At 36.1% G+C, this 25,407-nt stretch overlaps 1 protein-coding gene across 5 annotated transcripts in view; it reads right to left on the reverse strand.

Annotated features, from left to right (window-relative positions):
* The window catches only part of LOC115212049 (transmembrane protein 180-like), a 31,450-nt gene extending 13,736 nt beyond the window's left edge, over window positions 1-17,714 (reverse strand). The window contains exons 1-3 of one of the 5 annotated variants that reach the window (XM_029780854.2): window positions 17,622-17,714; window positions 15,588-15,731; window positions 402-1,371 (exon numbers count right to left, since the gene is read on the reverse strand). In XM_029780854.2, the coding sequence (XP_029636714.1) occupies window positions 402-1,280 (879 nt within the window). In that variant the 5' untranslated portion in view covers window positions 1,281-1,371; window positions 15,588-15,731; window positions 17,622-17,714. Of the gene's footprint in view, window positions 1-401; window positions 1,372-1,740; window positions 2,196-5,091; window positions 5,219-15,587; window positions 15,732-17,098; window positions 17,312-17,621 lie in introns of those variants that run through there. The other 4 variants (XM_036503381.1, XM_029780856.2, XM_029780857.2 and 1 more) reach the window with 4 other exon arrangements.
* Between the last annotated feature and the right edge of the window lie 7,693 nt (window positions 17,715-25,407).

A 25,407-nucleotide genomic window follows, 5' to 3' on the forward strand; every position in this document is an offset into this window, starting at 1 on the left:
GCCACAGATTTTCATGGGTGGGGATATAGTAGATTAGAAGTTCTTAGTAATAGACATCCATATTCTCAAGGAGTACAGTAATCAAAAGCTGTGAATATATAAATTGATCTCTAGTATTTTCTCATAGTAAATATAACAAAATACTTATGATTTTCTTTCCTGTCCTATTCTTGTATCCATATGTAAAGCAAAACCTAACTATTTGTAAATTTTAAAGTTAATCTGGTACCTAGTTGGACTGATGATGATTTCAAGATTTTAGGGAAGAAGGTATGAGGATAGATTGGGCAAGTCTTTGAAAGGCTACAATTGTAAAAAAAGGATAAACACCTCAATAGCATGTTATAAAACTGTAAAAATGTAAAAAAGATAAAAATGCACTTTAAAATGCAATGTCTTACTTGAGGAAGAACATTGATAGCACCATAATACGTGCTTCGAGTGAATGTTGAGATAGCTGTGTCAGGAAGAAGCTGGTCAATAAATATGGCCATGAAATTAGAGATGAATGTCTTGTGGAATATTTGGAAAAAATTCACGAGGACAAAAGTAATGAAATTCCGATTTGTAAAGAGTTGTCGAAGAATGATAGTAATGGATTCTGAAGACTTCTTGCTCTCTCCACAACAATTATCTGAACTTGCAATGTCATATTCAGTGAATGCATTCTTGCCAGTGTATCGCATACACAGACAGCTGATACAAGCAATGATAAAGCATAGTATTTGAAAGTTGCCAAAGTTCTTAAGACTTTGTGTAAAGTACTCACAGAAGAACACAGATGTGCCGCCAAACAGACAGGCAAGCTCAGCAAACTGTATCAGTTGGAGACGGTCCTTGTGAACATGAGACATCTCTGTGCTCAAACAACAGTGTGCAAGTCCAATATATGTGAAAGCAGTGTCATAGAGACAGAGTGACATTATCAGGTGGATACCAGTGAGCCAGGTTCCAATAGACCAAGGAAACCAAGGAATAAGAAAAGCTAGAGAGAGGAAAGGTGCTGCATACAAGATGGTCTCACGACGACTTCGCACGAATGAATATCCTGACATGTCCTGGATGTAAGCAAACAATGGATCATTGATGGCATTCCATATCATAAAGACAATCTGAGCTATGTGGAACCAGCTCTCTTCAATGTGGTAAATGTTCAAGAAGATTTTCACATAGTAAAACTGAAATATTGAGTTCAGAAAGCTGAAGGCAAATGAGGTGAGAGCATATGAAGAGATTCTTTTCCATAAAGATCTGTATCGCATTTCAACTGGAGGATCCATGATTCTGCCAAGAATATACACACAAAAAAATTATACATATATATGAAAGGTTGTCAAAGATGTTCCTCCTACAGCTGGTCCTTTATAGAACCTGAAAAAAAAGATATAAAAAATAATTTATAAACAAAAGAAATATTTCAAAAAATAGTTAAATTTACAAGTAAAACAAAACAAAACTCCTAAATATAAAATTATGATCCAGATGATGAATACGTGATAGAGTAGATCTCAGATCCTTGAGAGAGAGATTTTCATTTTTTTACAAAATGTAGTTCAGTGTTGTTTAGCTGTGAACTACATGGTTTTGTGATTGATTTCCTTGTGCAGAAATTTAAGTGATCTTAACTGAGTTTACTCTATTGCAAGTACCTCAGCCAGTATCTGGTTTTTGGGTGACCTTGGAAGTGCTGAAAAGGAACATGGTTGCTGTTCAAAGCTTTTAAAACTGAAATAGACAAACCTTGATGAAGCAGATCTGTAATCTCTTTGGGTAATCCACCAGTCAGTGTTTTCTCTTTAAGATGGTAGGGTGTGATTTCAATGAAAGTTAACTGTCATTTTAAGCTATTTCTATATAGGTTACTAAAATAAATATAAAGTTTGTGTTGGATGTGTCATACCCTTCCATCTACCATGTAGTAGAAGTATCATCACTTGTAATTACTCACTCTTTCTCTCTCTCTCTCTCACACACACTTGCATGCAAACACACTTGTATGCACAGTCGTATGCACACACACACACACTTGCATGCATGCAAACACACACATAAAGTAAAGACAGCCGTCACAACATTCTAACTCCTAATGACAGCTGTTTCAACAAACTATAAATGAATGACATTTTATACCCCATTCACCTACATGTATGTATCTCACACAGACACTCTGCCTGTGATTTGAAAACACTTCAGTCAACTGATATTAATGCAAGCAATTAATAGACATAAACTTTGTCTAAAGATGTTTAAAATTTAACAACAAATGAAAAATTCTAAGTTCTAGACAATATAGACAAAATAGATTTCAGTGGATCCCAAAACTTAGCTGGTGAATGCAACAAACATTCTTCCATGTCAGTTAGGCATAATCTACTCAGGTATAGGACAAACAATTTACTGCTTTTGTTGATTTTATCAGGTCAGATCACATCACCCTGAAGCACTATCCACTCTATCTAACAATCAAATAGCTTCATTATGAAACATTAAATAGAAATCAACAGCTACAAAGTTTAATTTGTGCTTTCCTTTGTTGCAGGAGAGATCATATTAAGTAAGTAAATGGTGAACGAATAAACAACTGCAACAGATGTTTGAAGAAAAAAAGAAAAAAAGTCACAGATGCCACCACCACCACCACCATTATTATTTAATACTCACTTTTCCAAACTTAGGTCAGACGAATTTGTTGGGACTGATTTTCTACAGCCTCACATGTTTCCAAGCAAGGTAATTCTTTGTATAGCAATGATGCTCATTTACAACTATCATCTAATGTCCAGGCAAGAACACACACACACACACACCACACACACATACTCGCACATGCACATACTCGCACACACATAATGGGCTTCTTTCGATTTCCAACAACCAATTTGATGAACAAGACTCTTGTCAGCCCAAGGCTAGAGTAAAAGACACTTGCCCAAGGTACTGCACAATTAGACTGAACCCAAGACCACACAGTTGGAAAGCAAACCTCTTAACCACACAGTCACACTTGTGCCAATTATACAGAGTTTTAAAATTGTTTGAAAAACCACTTCAATGCAAATTAGAAATAAACAAAAGTAAAGCCATAGGCAACAGCTCACTCTTTTATTGTATGTTTCAACATTCAAATTTCAAAACTTCTTATCAAGAAAATGGCCGACAAGCTTAGATCTGATCTGTACAAACATGTAGAGATAGATGTACAGTTTGCTAATGTTATATTAGACAATTATCACTGTACAAATGTAATCGCTTGCTGATAGAGTAATAAGGATAGCCTACTTAATCCTTAAATTATTAGTATTCTGTTCTGAGGATTTGGTAATGACCACAATATCCTTATTAAAAAAATTTCTCCAGGTCTTATTAATAGAAGAGGCATTTGTATGAATGTGTTCTTTAGCACATATGCAGTTTATGAATGATGTTTCTCTTAGGTAAGACCTAACACATTGACAACATCCAATGTGATACATCATGTAGGCATGCTAATACATGCTCACATTATTGATGGGGCAGTTATGAAGTGTGCATACATGTTGCTGTATATGGACCAACTTCCAGGCAAACATTTTTTTAGACTCAAAGTGCACCAGCAGAACATTAAGTATGCAGTCTGGGGAGTTAGGTGTAAGGGGTGATGTTGTGGCCAGATGTAAGGGATGATGTGGTCGCATAAATTGTCTGACTGCCATGACTGGGTTCTTCTGCTTTTGTGGCATGGTGTAGAGTCCTGTTGCCAGACATAGGGTCTTCCAGCAGCCACCCTCTTGACCCAGGGCAACACTACCTCCTCCAGGCACTTGATGTAGGCCTCTGTGTTGAGTCTGAAGCCATGTGGGAAGATGAATGGAGGCATTGCCATCACCAGTGATCATTCCCAAAACCATGATGTTGACTGGATGTTTGGTTTTTATCACTCTCAGTACATGTCCTCAGATTGATACACAAACACTCTGAAATGTTCGTATTGGAACTTCCGGTGCAAATGCCAAGCAGTACATCATGTCATTTCCAAATTTCTGGCAGAGTGAATTGCATCAGGATGTTGTTTTTCTTACAGGTGGTGCCCAACTGACTCTACTATACTATAAGGAAAAGATTTGTTAGGTCTTTAGGCTTACATTTTTGCATTCCTAATTGATGGCACATATGTGCACAGTTGCTTCAGGTAGATAAATTTTTTCTTTTTTCCTTTTTTATCTTCTGTGAACCTTCAATCGCCTGTCAATATTCCTCTGATAAAGTTTAAATCATTCTGATGATGTTTGTTACATGGAACGAGATAAACGAAAGTTTATCTCAAAAATAACGAACAGAAACAGCTGTAAATGTTATCTTAACCATAATTAAGCTATGATCATTCGATACTAAAGATCAACTTCTAATTGTTACATGTTGCTCCATTTCTTCTCTTATCTGAATATATTAAACCACGGTCTACCCTTAAATTACCAACTACTGTTAACCTAACAGCAAGGCCTATACATAGTTAGGTAATGCACCAGTAGTGCTTACGGATACATTTATCCCTTCGACGGGTGCATAACCTCTAACTCATAATTTCTTTAAAAGAATATATATATATACATATATCAAAAGGATGTGTTATAACACTATTCCACATACACAAAAACAACCATACCAACAATCCAACATACCTCCATCATCAGCTGCCCCACAGATATCATTATGGTTTCGACACCTGGGCAGTACCATTCAATCCAGCAGTGTCAACAGCACTAAAAGAAGTGTCATTTGGGATCAAACACAAAAAAAAAAAAAAACCCAAAAAACACAACTTTCAAACACATTTACCCTAAATAAAACAGTATTCAATAAAATATAGGCAGGATTAAACACTATCTTTAAAATTAAACTACAAGAAACATATAAATCTATGTACATCTGTATCGGTATTAATAGTAAACCTACAATAACTAAATTATGTACTAAATAGCGACTAAGTCTGTACAAATAATAATCCCACCAGTCTTCCATAGTTACTACTATAATAAAAGAAAGTAAAAGCTTGAGAGAATATTTAAAGTTATATACATATGTATATATACACACATACATACAATATTTTACCTTCTACTTCTTTTAGCCATTGGACTGCAGCCATGCTGGAGCACTGCTTTGAAGGGTTTAGCTGAACAAATTGACCCCAGTACTTTTTTAAGCCTGGTACTTATCGTATCAGTGTCTTTCACCAAACTACTAAGTAATGTGTACTTCAACAAGCTGACACTTGTTGTCAAGTGGTGGTGGAGGACAAACACAGACACACATACACACACGCATGCACACATACACATATATATACAAGACAGGCTTCTTTCAGTTTCTGTCTACCAAATCTACTCACAAAGATTCTTGGTTAGCCAAGGGCTTATAGTAGAAGACACTTCTCCAAGGTACCACACAGTGGGACTGAACCAAATATCATGAGGTTGGGAAGCAAACCTCTTACCATACAGCCACACATATGTATACATACACACACACATGCGCATGTGTGTATGTATACACACACATACATGAACATATGTGTGTATGTATACACACACACATGTACACGCACATAAATATTAACTTTTATAAAGAAAAGTTGACAGTGACAGCAAAGTTTTGGCTCACTTGCCTTTATCAGACTGTGTTTTAGTTGAGTTCTTTTTTGGCTTTATATAGTCTTTGACAATTTGTTCTCAGTGTAGGTGGAGTTATGTGAATGATAATTAGGCCACATGGTTGCAAAGTGAGTTGCTTACACACACACAACCATGCCTATACCTAAAGTAGTTGTTCTGCTTTTAGAATAAGCTTTTCAACAAATATATTGAAAGAATATGCTGAGTACATGGATATAAATTTTTAGAACAGTTTATGTTTATAGTTGGATATTTGCCTCTACCAACCATCAACCACTTAAACATGATATGGGGGTTAGTGCAACTCGGAGTAAACAATATAATGTGAGCTATTAAGAGGGACAGTTGTAATAGGATATTATAAGAAATAAGATAATTATATGGCAATTTAGATTTATCTGTGCTGTTAATTAATTACACAGATATTATCCACCCCAAAAGTAATTACTACTACTTATTCATGGAAACTTTTTCTGCACATTTTGAAACTTTTCTTTTCTTTAGACACACATACACCTTCAGACAGAAAAGAAGAGAAATGAGAATGTGTGATATTCATGTCTTTCTCAATAGCATAAACAGCATTATTGTGTTGGAAATTAAGTTAACCCCAAGACCTGTGGGGGTAGTTAACTGATTGAAAGTTTGGAGTCATGAACTGAATCTACGACATTTCTTTATTCTCAGTCAATTATTATTATTGTCGTTGTTTGATCAAGCAGACCAAAGACATTCCAGCTGTGGCCAATTCATCCACTACATATTCCTATCTTGATGTCTCTTGGCAAACATTATCAAAGGTGCTATTCCATTTTTAAGATGATAGTGTGTAGTTTATGGGAGATTTGCCTGCTATTTCTAGTGGGTTGAATGACTCCACAGCGTAGGAATAGGGAATCTCACGATCAAATTGCAATTGCATAAGAATTTGTTTAGGTACATATGCAGTGTGAAAAATAGTGAACTTTTAATTTTACATATTCAGAGTTATGTAACTTATAACATAAGACTTAAACTGGGTTTTTTTCTCACATGTAGGCTTTTAGAGTCAACAGTAAGCAGGTCCAAATACACATGTGATTAAAATTTTATCCACATGTAATGGTATTCCCACCTTTGACATACAAGCTCTCTCACTGGTACATCAGTCAATGCTATTTTTCAGTAATGCACTCTCTGTTGTTTAGAAAAGACATTAAAGTTCCCACTTACTATAGCTCTCAAATACATCTGGTATCATGCCTACGTAAAAACCAACTACCATAACTCATTAAGACATTTGCTTATGGTTTGATTTTCGCTCATCAGTTTGCCTTTCCCCTAAAAATTTTCAGTTCTGATCACTGTAGAATAGTGGTAAATATTCAGCAGCCTGAATGTGTGATGCAAATTCAGTCCTAGTTGAGTCATTTGAATTAACTTATTCCAAGACACAATATCAAGTCATACAGATATCTTACACTACACCTCACATCCACCATAAAATCCATCAAATCGGTTGGTTTAGAGTTGCTTACCAACACTCTATCTTCTAACATTTCTACTGCTTCTACATGACCTCTGCTCCTCTGCTTCTCAGAGTTAGCTTGATTCATGCCAGCTCCACCCAAGCCCACATAACTCACTTCTTTCTCTTTCTCTACCTTACCTACCTAAGCCCTGCACTAACCACAGATTTCACAGCATTGTGTCAATATGATTCAAGATATCATTGGGGAAAATTGTACATGCAATGATAATGGCACAACATCATTGAAGATGAGAAGAAAGAAGCTCAGAAATATTAATTTGAGAGGTTGTTGAATGTAGATAATGCATGGAAAAAAGAGAGACTAACCCAAGTAGACACAACTGAATGCAAGAAAATTAGTGCTAGACTATAAGGGACAGTTACTGATGTGTTGACAATATCTGGTGCCACTGCTTGTGTAGTCCACCAGATGTTTTAGGGATGGGTCATACTCAATGATTGGCATGCAGTTGTTTCAAAGAAAAAGGAGATGCTCTAGAAAGAGATATGAAACTGATGGACCAAGGTATGAAGGTAACATAACTAATTAAGTTAGATGCTCCTCATAGTGAGATAGCTACAGGAGAAATTCTTAGCAAAGAACAAGAAATTATAATTAGTATTCATTGATCTAAAGAAGGCCATTGACAGAATATCATGTTCTATAATGTGGTGGTCTTTAAGAAAACTGGGGATAGATGAATGGTTTGTGGGAGTTATGCAAGCTGTATACAGTATACTGTCAGCTAGGTGTGACTTGGGAAATTTAGCTTGGAAGTTTCTAAGACAACCTTTTGAAAGTCATTGTCCAGATTTGTGGTTGAAGTAAAGTACCATTTAGCATTCAAGGATCATTTGTCAGCTCCCTCTTTTTATTCTAGTTCTGCAGAACATAACATAGGAGTTTAAGAGCAGGTGTTTCTATGGAAACACCTGTGTGATGATAATCTAGTTTGTATAGCTGAATGTATTAAAAATTTAGGGAAGACATTTGGAAAGTGAAAGTAAAACCTAGAATGAAGACATCACAAGATAAATCTAGCAAAGACAAAGTTCAAGTTAGCTGGAGAGAAGACTGGATGTGCCATCAGTGAGGTAGTCATGCTCAATATGCAGAAAATAATTAGTAGAAACTCTGTACTGTGTACCAATTATAAAACATAGGTGTATAAGAGAAGCTCTGATTCATTAATAAGCTAACAGAATATTTCATAATTAGCAGCAAGAGAACCCATGTAATGTATTCTTTCAAATGCTTGGATGGCTTCTTTGTAAATTCACAGTTACCATTACTTAAACCATCATTCTCGAGTCCTATGGACTCATAAGGGCTGGTTTTCATAGTGTATGAATATATTTATGCTGGTCCATTGCAGGATTACTCATTTTTGCCAGTTGAGCAGACTGGAGCAATGGAGTGCTTTGCTCAAGAACACAACATGTCACCCAGTCTAGGAATTGAAACCACAATTTTACATGTGTGCTACATCCTAACCACTAGGCCACATGTCTCCACATTACTTAAGTAATCTAATTAGTTATGATGGATGTTCTGAAAACATACCAACCAAAGTACGAACATGGTGGAAAAAGTCCAAGGATCTATTACCTCTGCTGGTAATATGTGGGGGGCTTTCTCTCCAAGGAAAGATCAGATTATATGAATTTTATGTGCAAAATGCAGTGTTGCATGTTTGAAGAACATAGGTATTAATTGCAGAGGATGTGAAAGGCTAAGAAGAAATGAAGCAAGCATGTTCTGTAGGATATGTAATATTAGTGTGTTTGTATGATAGAATACAAATGTGCTGAAAGAAAAATTGAGTATAAGCAGAATCGCATGTAATATTACATGTTGATATGGAGATTGCTAAGTTAGATAAAGAAATGTCAAGTGGTACAAGTGGAATCTTTGAAAGAAAAAGACATGTGAAGAAATGAAAACTTATCTCCAGGCACTGAATCTTATGAAGATGAAAAGCTTTCAAAGTATGCTTTTTATCTCATGCAACCCCACTTCTGCTACCACTTGACTAGAATAATTCATGCTTGTTTTTTTATATCATATTTAAATCAATTGTTTTCCATAATTGGTTGACACATATGAACATGCTAATGAGGTTACTATGGCAGTGCTTTTAACTATGATAAGATATTGATTTTTTTTTCTATTGATACAAAGCCTTATTATATATATATGCCCATCTCAATTCTATAAGTCATACTTTTTTTATATAGTGATCCTGGGGAGATTAGTTACTTAGGTTCAACTCCAGTTATGTCCTTTTCAACAACTGACTTGTAACCAATGTTATATTATAAGGGCAGTATTGTTGCTAAGATGATACAGTGCTAGACAGCTATTGAGCTGGTTACAAAGCTGGTTAATTATGTCAACTCCCATCACATTACTGGCTATTTGTTGAACCTAGAGGAAGAGAAGACAAAGTCAACCTTGTCAGAATTTACTCTGGGAAGCTAAAGAGATAAAGTTAAACACTCTAAGGTACTTTTCAGCTTAATTTACACAACTATTCCTTTTGTTATAATATGATGTTTGAGATGTTTCTAATGAAAGCCTACCATAATTTTAAATTGGTTACTGGTTCAACACTGAAGTTTTGCATTTCATATATTGTGTTATGAGTATATCAGCCTGCTATAGCTCATCTGTGTTCTGTTTTTTTTTTTATCATTTGGTCAAGAAGAAGTGGCTGTGTTCATGGCTTTATAAACCCTCTAGGACTGAAGAGGTCAGTGTGGTTGATATTCTTCATAAACAAATGCAAGAAAAATAGAAGAAAGGAGAGAATTCCAGTCCCACTTATGTTCTGGAAAGAGAGTATTGGGAATAGATTAATTTCCCCTGTCCAAGTAGTTGATAAAAAAAGACTAATAAATTAAAAGTGAACCACAATCATTTACAAGCTATGACCCCAACAGACATCATACAGTTCCTAGAAGTGTAGTATATTCTGAGTTACATTCTTTCTTCTTCTTCTTGCTCTATTAGAGAATTTGAGTAAAATTATATTAATGTGTCCAACTGATGAAACAAATTCTATTTATTTATGCAGCTGAGGAAAGCCCAGCATTTAAATTAATGTAATGCATTGTTCAATTAAATGGAGCAGCTTGAAGCGGTTGTACTGCATCACCTCTTGATATCCTGATGCTTATTTTGATTATTTATATATGTGTGTGTGTGTGTGTGTGTGTGTGTGTGTGTGTGAAGGCGCATGGCTCAGTGGTTAGAGTGTCGAGCTTACAACTGTGAGGTTGTGAGTTCGAATCCTGGACCGGGCTGCGTGTTTTGTTCTTGAGCAAGACACTTTATTTCACATTGCTGCAGTTCACTCAGCTGTAGAAATGAGTTGCGACGTCACTGATGCCAAGCTGTATTGGCCTTTGCCTTTCCCTAAGATGACATCGGTGGCATAGAGAAGGGACGCTGGTATGCATGGGCGACTGCTGGTGTTCCATAAACAACCTTGCTTGGACTTGTGCCTCGGATGGTAACTTTCTAGGTGCAATCCCATGGTCATTTGTGACCGAAAGGGGTCTCAGCAAAATATAAATATATATATATATATATATATATATATATATATATATATATACATATGTTAAAAGTAATTAAGTTAATGTCTGGTCATAGAGTGACCAATGATTTTGCATCCACAAAGGCCTTAGCCTCACAGATGTCTCATCTCATCAGACTTGAAAGCTGAAGACAAAAAAGAAAAATTGATTGTTTTTTTTGTCTTCAGCTTTAGAATTTGATGAGGCATCCATGAGGCTAAAGCCTTCATGGGTGCAAAACTACTGGTCATTTTATGATTGGACATTAACTTAATTACTTTTGATACATTACTGCTGTATGCTTTAGAGTGTGCTTCTTTTTTGGATTTATGATACATTGACAATATATGTGTGTGTATATACCTATAATATATATATATACATACATATAAGTATATATATATATATATATACATACATATATGTATGTATATATATATATATATAATATATATATATATATATATATATTATGGAGATGTACTTGCATAGCAAGTGACCTGATCTGAGATTGTGTGCTGGAATGAAAACAATTGTAGCGTGGAAGGTGTTTATAAGCCATTTAAGATACACACAAAAACCATTAGATTCACTTCAATATTTAAATTTAATTTGCCAAAATATTTTCGTTGCTTTGAGACCGCAACCTGTTCAATGACAACATTCAAACCGACGAAAATATTTTGGCAAATTAAATTTAAACGTTGAAGTGAATCTAACGACTTTTGTGTGTTTCTTAAATGGCTTATAAACACCTTCCATGCTGCAATTGTTTATACATATGTACATATATATATATATATATATATTATATAAAATCCATTCTGTCTGTCTGTGTGTGTGTCGTCTAGGATCTCTGGCATCCTCCATCCAATTGCCCTCAAATTTGATATGTAGATACCAATGGTATCAGATGTGTGTATAAGTCTTGAAAAAATTACAAAAATCAATTCCAGGTGAGAATGCGATCGATAAAGCCATGGGAACGTGCATTTGTATCTGCAAGTACATCAGCTATTGCCATCGATATTACGCGTATGCAAGAAAAATGCATGGTGTCTCAAATTTAGGTTAAATCGGTGTTTCTCAAAGGGAGGGCCTATGGAACAGTCGGACAAGTTGTTTTGAGAAAATTTGGTTTAAATGTTTGACAACTCAGCACCGTTCATTGGACAAGGGGAGTTTTGCTCGTATATATATATATAAGGCATTTAATATAAATATACATATATATATATAAAACATAATAAACTATGAATACACACAGAAAAAAAATGAAGATTTTGCATGTAGCAAATGCATACGTGGAGAAAGCAATAAAAGCACATATTAAATAATATTTCTCTAAGTAAAGGGAAGGTTGCATGACGTTCATATACATAGTATGATATTGCATGGAAGCAAAACTGAAGCACTGAATGCAGAAGGTGTGTGAAGACTGGAATGAAATAAGGGACCATGTTTTGCAGGATATGTAATGTCAGTGTGTGTGAATGACAGAACTGAAATGAGATGAGAGAATAACTGGATATAAAAGAAATCGGTCTAGTGTGCAAGACAAAAGACAGTACTGTTATGGACATGTCATGCATATTGAAGATGACAGTTGGATAAAGAAATACCAAGCAACTTTAGAGGAAGAAACCCACAGAAGAAAAAATGGGGAAGAAGTGATGAAAACTCTCAGGCAGTAGAACCTTACAAAGGAAATGACAAAGAACAACAACAAATGGCAAGGTACTGTGCTGGGAAAAAACCCCATTCAATCATGAAAATGCTGACACAAAATGATGATGATGATGCATAAAATACACATACATGGATAAGATGCGTGTGCACATGCACGCGCACACACATCACTGTTGACACACCTCAGTGTTGAGAATTTGATTCTATTTAATTTACCTATGTGTTCTAAAATGGCTGCAAAACCTGCTTTTAAGCTAAAAAATCTCTAGCAACAAAGGTGTGAGAATTTAAGTATTTTTAAATACAAAAGTTCCTTTGTCAGCTTTCTTTCTTGCACTTACGGCGCCTTCTGCGAGGTTACTTTTAAAACAATAAAGCATTTCTCAGCTTTAGAACAAATGATTGGATAAAGAAATAATAATATTAACTGTGTCATGCCATGTTCCTGCTATAGTGGGAAGAGCCTAAATATAATCTCTTCTGGATTATCATTAAAGTGTTAATGAACAACACACATAGAAAAAGAAGATAAAATACTAATATAGACAACCGATCACATTGCAGCTTTGTGGTCAAGGGTGTTTATGACTCACTGTTAATGGTGTCTCCCACAGCTGTTGCTTATTTTCGTTTTTAACTGAAAAAAAAATTTCTTTGCAATGAAATGAGTGTGTGATGAACCCAGCACTTCATCAGGTAAACAAAGAGCTTAGACTCTTTACAGAAATTATTGATGATACTTATTCTTAGCTAGGGCAGATGCAGAAAGGAAGAGGTTTGCCTATGTTTTACAGTGTGAAAATCAGAGGCTTGAAGTGTTCCAAATTGCCAGACAGTGTGTTTGAGAGAATTAAGTTGTGGGAGAGAAGTGTGTATGGACAGATAATGGTACACTTGCTCTTAGTGATCGCGAAAAAGAAAGAGGTGTGGAAGAGCTACTATGAAAGGCTATTAAATATAGAGAATGAATGGGAGAAAAAGAATTTCCTTCATGTGAACCCAACAGAGGGATCAGATATCCTACTTGACAGCAGCATGCTAGATAACACAAAGATATGATGACAAGGAAGGCCTCTGGTGAGTGCTGAGATGCTTAAGTTATCCGGTAGAGTTGGATACAGTCTAGTCCCCAGTATAGTTAATCAGGTTATTTTGGAGAGTGTAATTCCTAGTTACTGGTGTAGCAGCATCATAGTCAGCTGCTACAAGATAGAAGTTATTATAGAGGCACCAAATTGCTGGACAAGGTGATGAAAGTTGCAGAGAGAGTGATAGCCCATTTAATTAGGAACAAAATTAGATTAATGAAATGCAGTTTGGCTTTGTCCCGAGAGGAAGCACCACTGATGCCATTTTCATAGTCAAGTATCTGCAAGAAAAGTATTTGGCTAGGAACAAGCTATTGTACTGGGCACTTGTTTATCTAAAGAAAGCCTTCAACAGAGTACCTTGCTTTGTGATATGGTAGTCTCTGAAGAAGCTAGAGGAAGATGAATGGCTTGTGATAGAAGTACAAGCCATGTACAGGAGTGCTGTTAGTAAGCCATGGGTACAGTGATGAAATTAGTGTACAGGTAGGTATTCACCAAGGCTTGGTCCTCAGCTTCTTCCTATTCATTATTATCCTTCAGACCATAGCAGAGGAATTTAAGATTGGAAGCCCATGGGAACCACTAAATGCTGATGCTTTGGGCTACATAACAGAATCTGTAACAGAATTAGAAAATAAATTCCAGGTGTGGAAACAGAACTTAGAATCAAAGGGTCTTAAAGTTAACTTGGCAAAGACCAAGGTTGTAGTAAGCAAGTAAATGATTAGGACCCTCCAACCTTCAGATAAATGGCCCTGTTCAATATGTAGCAAGGGTGTAGGCAGAAATTTCCTTTGGTGTACCCAGTACAAGCTATGGACACATAAGAGGTGCAGTGGAATAGTAGGAAAATTAACAGAGAAAGTAGTGTTGTATGTGGAAGATGTACAGAAGCCATAAAGACCACAGGTATATGGGAAAGTGATTTCCTCAAATGTCCCAGAGGCTCTCTGGAAGTTGTAAATAATTTCTGCTACCTAGGTGACCTGATTAGCAGTGGGGGATGTTGTACAGAAAGTGTAATTGATAGAAGAATAAGATGAAGAAAGTTCAGAGAGATTTTACCTGTGTTGGCAAACAAAGGTTTCTCTCTCTCTCTCCAAGTAAAAGGAAGATTGTATGATGTATGTATATGAACTGCAATGCTACACGATGGTGAGATGTGGGCCCTGAATGCAGAGGGCATATGAAGACTAGCAAGGTAGAAAGCTGGTATACTTTGCCGGATGTGCAATGTCGCTGTACATATGCAACAAAGCATTAGTGTATTGAGAGAAAAAATTAAACATAAGAGGAATTAAATGCAGTGTGCAAGAGAGCAGACTGCACTGGTTTGGTCACGTGATGCAGATGGATGAGGACAGTTGTATAAAGAAATGCTGCTCACTCACTTAAAGTGGAGAGAATTTGTGGAAGAGGGAGTCCCAGGAAGATATAGGACAAAGTATTGAAGGCTTATATCAAAATGACATGCCTTACGAGGGAGATGACAGAGGACTGAGATATGTGGCACATTGCTGTGCTCAAGAAGACCCACCCAACACAACAGAATTGATATCCTAAAACCAAGGTGCCACGTAAAAAAGAATTGGTGTTGGTGCTGGTGCCATGTAAAAAGCACCCAGTACACCCTGTGAGGTGGTTGACATTAGGAAGGGCATCTAGCCACAGAAACCAAGCCTAAACAGACTATGGAACCTGATACGACCCTTGGCTTTGCCACTTCCTATCAAACTGTCCAACTCATGCCAGCATGGAAAATAGACATTAAATGATGATGTTAATGTGTGTGTGTGTGTGTGTGTGTGTGAGTGCGTGTGTGCGCGGGCGCGTGTATTTATGTAGATATCAGCTGGCCAACTCCTGTGAAACTGTTCAACCGATGCCAGCATGGAAAACAGACGTTTAAAGATGATGATGGTATGTATGTATGTATGTGTGTGTGTATGTGTGTGTGTGTGTATGTGTGTGTGTATGTATGTATGTATGCATGCATGTATGTGTACATATACACACACAGTCACATAGACGAACATATAAAGATTACACAAACACAAAACTTGCCAAACTTGTTCGAATCAACTTCATCCCTGTTGTTAAATTTTGGAATCCCCTTTGCAGTCGCTGCGGGTATACAGGATCCTTCGAGTTAACGTTGTCTTGTAGATCTTTTTTCAAGATTAGTACGTCAGCACTTTTCTTTCAATACTGGTTTGAAAAAAAAACCCTCATAATAGTAATGCGTTTACTAGTTAAGTGTCAAACTAAAATTGACATAACGAGGAATAGGATATTACGGATATAAAGTATATTATAAAAATTCACAACTCATTTGAGAAAAATGCTATGTGTCCGCACATACTACTACGGTTTTATATAAATTTGATAAAAATAGTTCAATTAAAATATTGATTTTTGACACGAAGTCACGAACTGACGGTAATTATTTTATCAACGGAGTTGACACTTTAAACCCCCAAAACTGATAATTACAGTTAGGTATTTAGTCCAATAATGATGATGATGATGATGATTTGTAACATATGTACAAAACCAGAAGTTTTGGGGTTAAAAAAAAAGTCGATTAAATCGATCCCAGTACTTGAGTTCAGTTTATCAAACCCGAAAGACGAAAAGCGGAGTTTGAACTCACGTAGAGATCCGTAATTAAGCACTACATTAAACCACTCAACTGATTCAACCATCCACCACCGTTATCATAAAGATTTCTTTTTCTTTTTCACAAGTGAAACAAATACAAAACATTATAGCATAGCAACAATATTGTATATTTCAACTCGTTAAAATCACACATCTATATACACGTTACTTATGCAACACACACACACACAGAAGATTTTACGTTTTACTATGTCAAATACAAACATCCAGAATTTTATTTATTAGATTATACTTGAGGATTAGCGATAGGGTCATCGGATACTGGGGATGATGAAAAATCGCACCCTTAAATGTATCCTTGTGCTTGCCCCTGATCGCAGTGCCCCGACTCGATAGCCGATCATCGTTGATAATGTTGCCAGACACCCACAGTAGTTAACTGATGGCTGGTGTGCTTCTAGAATAATTCCGTGAACAAACATCTTAATTTGGCAAATCCCCATCAACAACATTGCAGACAAACACCTTAGAAAGAATATGGAGTAACATAAAAAGTAAATATCGAGTGATGCATAGAGTTTCCTTAATTTTTTTTTCAGCGTCATATACTCAAATATATTTATGGTCTCAATTCTAGGTCTTGAAATTACCATTCTATGCAGTATTTTTCTAAGAAAGTTTTGGGCGCCTAGATTTTTACGTACCTAAAATTTTAAGATCTGTGATTAAATGAAAACTCTCAACTTCTCTGCACCATTGCAACTTTATATAAAACATTATATATGTACTTCACATGTCAAGTTTTACACAAATAAAAAGCAATAAATGCATAAATAAAGCATTATAGACAATAGAAAGAAAGCTTATGGAACCGGTTTGTTTACATCTGCATTGACAAACAGGTTCTTAAAAAGCGGTAGTAAAAAGATGTAGGAATAAAACGGGCAATTTACCGAAATATTTTTCTCATTTGATTGATTACAAAGCTGTAAATTTAGCTTGATTGTCCATAGGAATATGTATATATGTGTTCGATGCCATCATTTAAGTCCCCGTTATATCAATTATCTTTAGTACGTTAAGTGAAATTTTGTTTACGCTCCTAAATCCTAATCTGTTAATAGCGACACATCAGTATTCCTTAACTTTTCACCTACCATTGAATTTTGATAACGTTACTCCAATTATATAATTAATTAAGGCTCTTTACTCAATAACGAGTGGGACAAGGCTGTTTTGTTTTGTTTTGTTTAGTTTTTCATCATCATGATTATTATTATTATTATTATTATTATTGGTGGTAAGTGCGTGGAATTGCTTTTATAGCAGAACACACACAAGCATAAATGAAGAAAAAAATTAACAAGTGTAATAGCTTAGAGGTTTGTGAAAATATTACGCGAGATGTTAACAAGTATCTAAATGTAAGTAGTAAGTTAATCAGTCAATCCGCTATAATGGTAAAGATCAACTCACTTTATTCTTTCATACTTTCCAGCAGTACCTGCGTAAGCGTATGTCGTTACTGTTCATCGAACGGTGTAAAGGAAATTTATCTTCCTATTAGTAACAATTTCCCGTAAACAAATAGTTTGACATGCACAATCTATTGGAAGTATGCTTATATTTTATTTCCTCAACAAAGGGTTCTCCCTCATACATCTTCACTTTCACTACATTACTTTCTTTAATTTGGGAGTTTTATTAACGGACAATTTCTATTGATTTCTTGGGTTCTAATTTTTTTTAGAGGAAATAGAGGTGGGGTTTACAAAATTAGTATCTGGGGCAAAATGAGTAATTTCTGATACCTTGTTGTTTTCTCCCTATCTGTTGGAAATTATTACATTGCAAGTATTGCATCATCATCATTTTGTACTGTTGCATCATCGGGTCAGCATAATTGTTGTTGTTGAAGTTGAAAGGGTTTGAAACAGTCAGGTGACAAATACTTATTTTTCAAGAAATATTTTAATTTCGACCCAATTGTAATTGAGGTTGCTAATAAAATATCTGGATAATTTTTGCTGTTTAACAATCAAGATTCTTTTCTCTGTTGGATTCCAAGTAATTTTTTTTTCCACACTAATGTTTAATTTGATAATTTTCAAAAAATGGTGTCTAAATTGGGGCAAAATGAGTAATGACTAATTTCAATAATTTCTCCTCTTTAATTGTTTGGTGCGTAATTATATCAAGAAGAGAGAAACTCCTACAAATCGTGAAAAAGCTATATAGAATATTATATGAAGAGTTTTTAGATTATTTGAGTTCCATTAATTTTATATCATGTGCCATTTTTCCATGACCCTCTTTCAATTTGATCTAGATATTCATTTGAATTAACATTCAATAATGATAAAACAGAAGCAATTAACTCTTTCATTAGTGAATTCATATTGCTGCCATAATTTTGAAAACTAATATAGTTCTTACAAAAGAAAGACAAAGAAAAGAAAAGGTGAGAAAAAAGAAAAGAAATAGAAAAAAAAACGTCAATGCAGCACCAAGTGTTTCAATTGGTCACACATCACAAGGTTCATTGGAACTTACTGAAGCAAGCTGGCATGCTCACAGCATTACTACAGGTGATGGCGAGGCTAAAGCATTGGAAAAGCTAAGGGCCCTCACTTGACACCTTGGTGAAGTGAGCTACCAACAATGACAAGAACTTCACTGTTAGTGGCCCTCCAAATGCCTCAAACATAACAGGTTGGAAGAGATAATTCACTGCCAGGTCCCGATACTTCAGCATTTTGTTCCATTTGGCAACAAAAGCAGTGACCAACCCATTTACCATAACATCCAGGATGTGGGAGGGAGCAAAAGAGTCACAGACTGTAGTATCCCAGATGAGGCACCTACCGCTATGACTTCTAGAAAATCCCACTAGCTCCAGAACTAAGAGGATATTAATTCAAGTCAGGGCCCACTTAATGATTAGGTGGCAAGACAGACCATAAATACCTGTGAGATTGAGGGCCCTACCACAGTAACATCTCAGTCTCCTACAGATGTCAACTAACAACTCTGAGTATGATGGAGATGCAGTGCTCATCTAGACTGAGTAAACCTCCAATGTTGGCCAAAAGAAAAGCATCAATCCAGTCTCCTGAGAATTTTGCGCTAGCAGAAAGTAGGCGACACCTTGAAAATTGAACAGAATGATCAAGGAGAGAGTTGGCACCTGAAGTGGCACCTGAATGCAGATTATCCTATACTCTCTGCTTCCATCTATCCTTAACTGTAACAGGAACTGACAAACCTAGTTCTCTCCACTATAACAGAGCTTCATCCATCTCCCTGTTGGAATTGGGCCATGTTGGAAAGGAGAGAACGTTGCTTACTAAAGAGGAGCAAGTGTAGATGGAGGAAAAAAAAACACAGAAGAGATAAAGATGAGCACTTGCACAGACCGAGACACCCAAACTGTTTGGGCAAAGCAACCTGGTTGCGGGACTCTGGGGAGAGTTTGACATTGACCAAGCATTCAAGTTCCCTGAAGGTTAGGTCATCAAAGCATTGGAGGGACGATGAAAATCTATAAGAGGGACTAACTCTCAGAAAATACAGTAGCTTAGGAATTGACAAGCAATTCCTAAGTATAAAAAAACCTTGGTGGGGCTCAATTACCTCAAGATTTTTTAAAAGTTGTCCAAGGATAGCCATTTTAGACAGATAAACTCGAAAGCTAGGCCAGTAATTGGTACTCCAAGAGAACCCCACACTGATGAAGGAGTTTGTATTTCTGATGCCAAAGGATGGATATTTGTGTGTAGGAGTCGTTTCTCAAATGTAATTCTAGAACATTGAAGAGGAGGATTTATCTTGTCTTGTCTTACAACTAATTTTGGCCCCACTAAATTTGTCTTTTATATGCTCAAAGAGAATGGAGATAATTTTCTAAAATAGTATTCAGATTGTTATGGTATTTTTAATGCATTTAGAGAAGGTCATTTGCTTAACTGAAATAGTTTTTGTAAGGTAGTGAACATTTATATAAAATAATTTTTCCTAAAGTCAAAAATGAAGTAAATCTTATTCACTATATCCCACCCGCTACTTATATTTCTGAGTGAAAGGAAGATTCAGACTTTGTATTGTAAGCCTCCAAACTAATTATCCAATTTCTAGTGAGTTCAGTGCTGTTATACTCCTTCCGCATCTTTCTTGCTCCCTCCCACTTTTCTCTCCTTAATGATCACCAGCATGGTTTCCGTAAAGCTAGAACTACTGTCCTCTGTCACTCAACAACAGGATTTTGCCTTGGAGAAATTTACTGAAAGCAATGCTGTCACCCTCGATGTCAGCAAATCTTTCATCTGTGTCAAAATCTCTTTTCGAAACTTGCTCTTATGAATTTCATCCATCTCTCCTCTCTTTGGTCGATAGCTTCTGATCAGATTGCACTGTCACAGCATATGTTGATAGTGTGTCCCCTAATCACTGACAATCTCTCCCGGTGAAAGTACATCCTTGACATAAACAGAACTGCATCCTAACGACTGTACCTACTCTTCAGAGGCCAAAACTACTCCATTCTTCCCAATAATTGTTGACATTCTACATGAGGCTCGTAAATGGGGTGTTGCCTCACATTTGGAATGGTAATCTGCTTCACACAGATATCCAAGACTACATCCCAGAAAAGATCCACAGTTATGCTTAACAAAAGGTCACTTACAGGTAGCCCCAAGGTTTGAATAACAGACATACTGTCTCCTCTCTACCGTTTCTATTGCTACAATAATGGTCTCTGTTGCTGGGAGCTGGCTGGGCTCTGCTAACTTCACCTAGACATTCTCTACCCTCTTATCTTTCCTTCTCTCACTACTTTTGTTGAATCCAACCCCACCAGCCCAAACAATGACCGCTGCATTCAGTCCTTCCTTCCTATAACATTCTTCCTCAGCGCATGTCTTTCTGGAAAGTATTGATTTGTAAAGGTTCAAAAGAAACATAAATGGCATCAATATTATTGGTTAGAAAATGCAACAAGCTGGCAGAATCGTTAGCATGCCAGGCAAAATGCTTAGCAGCATTTCATTCAGTTTTATGTTCAGAGTTCAAATTCCACCAAGGTCAACATTGCTTTTCATTCTTTTGAGGTCGATAAGATAAGTACCGGTTGAGCCCTGGAGTTGATGTAATTGACCTACCACCAAAACTGTTGGCCTTGTGCCAAAATTTGAAAATAATATCATCGTGTAGAAGGACCTGAAAAGAACATGGGTCCTTTCCTCAGGAACCAGTAAGTAAAATAAAAAATACCTAGAGATATGGAGGAGAGAGACACTTCTGGTGACTTATTCAGGATATAGTATAGTGCCTGTGTCTGGATATGAGTTTAAAATATTTTAACAAATTTACTGATGCTCTGTCTATTCAGATAATGTACCTAAACAGGCAGTGAGATACTTATCTGCTTTTTAAAAATTTATACCTTCATAACCTCCCCACAATTACATAAAATATGCACATAGGCTCACAGTCACATCTTCCTGCCTTCTCAAGAAACAGAGGCACAAATATTTTACTACAAGCAACAACTTAGAAACGTGGTCCTAAACAAATAGATTTGAAATAGTACCGATGAAATCCACACTGTATCTTAGAGGCAATGACAAAGAACATCAATACAACTAACAATCACACTCATGTCACACATACGCAAGATAAAAAAAAACAAACTAAAACTTTCATACATTCTCATCATCATCATCATCATTTAGCGTCCGCTTTCCATACTAGCATGGGTTGGACGGTTCAACTGAGGTCTGGGAAGCCAGAAGGCTACACCAGGCCCAGTCTGATCTGGCAATGTTTCTACAGCTGGATGCCCTTCCTAACGCCAACCACTCCGTGAGTGTAGTGGGTGCTTTTTACGTGCCGGACGAGGCTGGCAAACAGCCACGATTGGATGGTGCTTTTTACGTGCCACCGGTACAGGGGTCAGGCGAGGCTGGCAATGGCCATGATCAGATGGTGCTTTTTACATGCCGCCGGCACAGAGGCCAGTCAGGGCGGCGCTCGCAACAGCCATGTTCAGATGGTTCTCTTACGTACCACCAGCACTGGTATCACAGCTACAATTTCCATTGATGTTGATTGATTTTGATTTTGATTTTGATTTTGATTTTCAACATTCACATAACACATACTGATGAAAAAACGATGCCCAAACTATCTAGAGTATTCACAGGTTTGACCATACTAACAAACTAAAAGCCCCACCAATCAGGCAATCTAAGTGGTATGTCTTGAACCAAATCTTCCTTATATAACACTGTCGCCTGCAGGATTCATTGGACAAGTCATTGATATTAAAAGGGGTTTGATCATACGTTTGCTTGATCAAGGCTGACTAAGCATAAACAATCACAAAACCACAACAACTAGAGATTAGTGCACTTCACATCATCGCACATTGCTCACATACAACTTACACGTGTGGCACTAAGAGATTCACAATATGCTAGCAGTAGCAATCATATTTCCTTCAAATCACACATCCTTACCTGTTTTAGAAAAGAACAACATGCTAGATAATATAGCTTTCTAGAAACACTGTTTTTTGAAAAGGAAAAAGGACATTTTCTGTTTGACTTTTTTAAATTTTTAAATTAAGAGAAAATTTTCAAATTTGATACATTGATGTAATTTTTCCTGCTGAATTTGATGTTGGGATCTTTTCTGTTTGGCTGCCAAGATTTCAAAAATTAAAGTTTATCAAATTTTAAAAATTTAGTACATTAATGTAGTTTTCCAAGCTGAATTCCTGGAATTATTTCACTTTTTCCAGAAAATAAAAAAAAAAGAAGTTTTATAGAGGTTTGAAGTTTGATCATTTTCACCCAGTCAGGAAACATGATTTGGAAGCCGTCATTTTGTGCATGACAGCATATTTTGTCAACATCCTGAAAATAACACGTGTTGTCAATATTTATATTCTACACATTGAAACTGAGTAAACAACACGTCTTTTGTAGTTTTAAGCATTCAATATGCATTTAATGTGATAAACAACACATTACAAATTAAATATTTTAAAGAAAACAAGCATTTATGCATTTTTAGTAGTGAGACCAAACTGATAGTTTGGTAACCTACTAAAATAAACATTAAAAATCGAAAGTAGAAAATAAACAGCTCTGCAAGTTTAACTCAGTGTTTATTGAACAAGAGAGGCACAAAATTTAAGAAGCGACATGTTAAAATATACAAGGAGACATAAGCAAGAATAGCAAAAATCTACTATACAAAAAGAACTGGTAATACATACATTACAGGTGTTCTATGAAGAGAACATAAAATTGCTGCATAATTCAACATGAATGTGAAATGACATTAAACGTCGTATAAGGTAAATGAAGGTTTCCATGGGAATGCTAAAAGTTATAATCACTTAGAGAGCTTATATACACGTGGATGAATTATGATGTTGTCGGTGTTAGATGTAGTAAGAGCTGGTAGCAGTGGTATCAGCAGTGATGAATTTCATAGTGTTATGATGCGGGGAAAGTGAGCAAATAGCTTCCTGGTGCAAATGTAAGCTAGATTCCCTAAGCAAGGAAAAACTGATCTATTTAAGGAAATTGCTAGGCTCCACAGAGATGTGAAAGGTTTTTCTGCCAGGAGAACACGTGATCCATTTGAGCGCATGTGACTGGTTGACAGGGAAATTTGGCATAATTGTTTAGGGGACAATTTGCACCTAAAAGCAAACCAATCAGAGCAAATAGTTATAACATGATCTTTATAGCTAAGTATTCTCTGCTACATCCAAACAACAACTATAAATAAAAGGGAGAGAGAATTGTTTGTCAATCCATTTTGCTACACATTCGATATGCATTTCAGTGGGTAAAACAGCAGAACACAGTGTCAACAAGTAGTTTCAATATATTTGCCAACACATGCTTTCTTACAGACAAAAGAGTTTTCATGTTTGGTTTCTTACAATGGAAACAGGCATGAATGTGTCTGTGGTTTATGACTGGCTAAAATTACCCAAAATTTTCAAACTTTAATAGCTCATAACTAATTGATTTATAGCGAAAATGATTTTCATGGTATTGATTAACCTATAAAAGTGTGTGATTAAACTGAATATGAAATCAATTCGAACAGAAATTGAAATTGGTAGCCAAACGGAAAAGATCTATAATATGTCCAGGAGACAAATCATTCCAACTCTTGATTGGCGAACAAGACACGGTGTCCATTGAAAGATTGAAACTGGCTCATCTCGATATTGACAGCCGCATCCAAGTAGCTCAACTACCAAACAGAGGCAGCCCCAGGCAAATCACACCAACCCTTGACAATGAACAGTCACTGAGTAACCACACATACAAGCAGAGCAGTTAAAACGCCTTCCCAGTACCAATGACAGTCAACAGTTATGGAGGGGTGCTACATGTAGGGCACTGCCCAAGGATTTATGACAGATGAACTATAGGCAGGAACTTTGCTGCAGGCTAGCTAGGGAGCTGGTCTGCAGTGAAGTGGACTTCTTCAAAACAAAAGTTGACTGATGGCTCTCACCCTCATGAGTTTAACAAAATGTAACTAAATAAATCTTTCACCAACACACTCTGGTTCTATGTTGACTTTTTTTTGCGTGTGTGTATAGCTTATATACACAGTTACAAAAACTAACATATATTTCTTTATACTTTCAATTCAAAACAATGCCCATTGTAACAAATCTAGGATCTAGTTAAACTGATTCACAAAATCAGCCAACTCAAATTTATCATTAAAACAAAAGAAAAATGTTCTACTTAAGCCAGTAGTTTGAATTCGTATTTGCAATGTTTCCACGTACAGGCAGCCAACACTGGCATGGAAATATTGCTATAATTAGTCAACAACTTGAGAAAACAGATTGGGTGATATTTAAACAATATGATTTGAGAACCTAAGTAGTGTATATAGTTTTGTTTTATCAGAAGGATGTCCTTCGGAACCCTTGAATTTTTTATGGAGTGGTCATGATAGTCCTTGAATCTAGCTTGAAAATACTCTTGAAAATCTTTGAAAAGCCTTGAATTTTTGTTTTTAAAAACCGGCAGGAAGTGTGTTAATTGTTTTTGACGTTTGACAAAAAGGCTATTATTCTACATTTTGCTTTACATTTGAGTATATATTTTATCCTTTGCTCATAGTGTATTGAATTAAATTTTGATTTGCAGTCATTGAACTGAAAATGGCACTGGGCTGGACAAACATGATATTAATATTCACTTTGAGTACTGTT

Source organism: Octopus sinensis, linkage group LG5 (assembly GCF_006345805.1).
Source record: "Octopus sinensis linkage group LG5, ASM634580v1, whole genome shotgun sequence".
Lineage (NCBI taxonomy): Eukaryota > Metazoa > Mollusca > Cephalopoda > Octopoda > Octopodidae > Octopus > Octopus sinensis.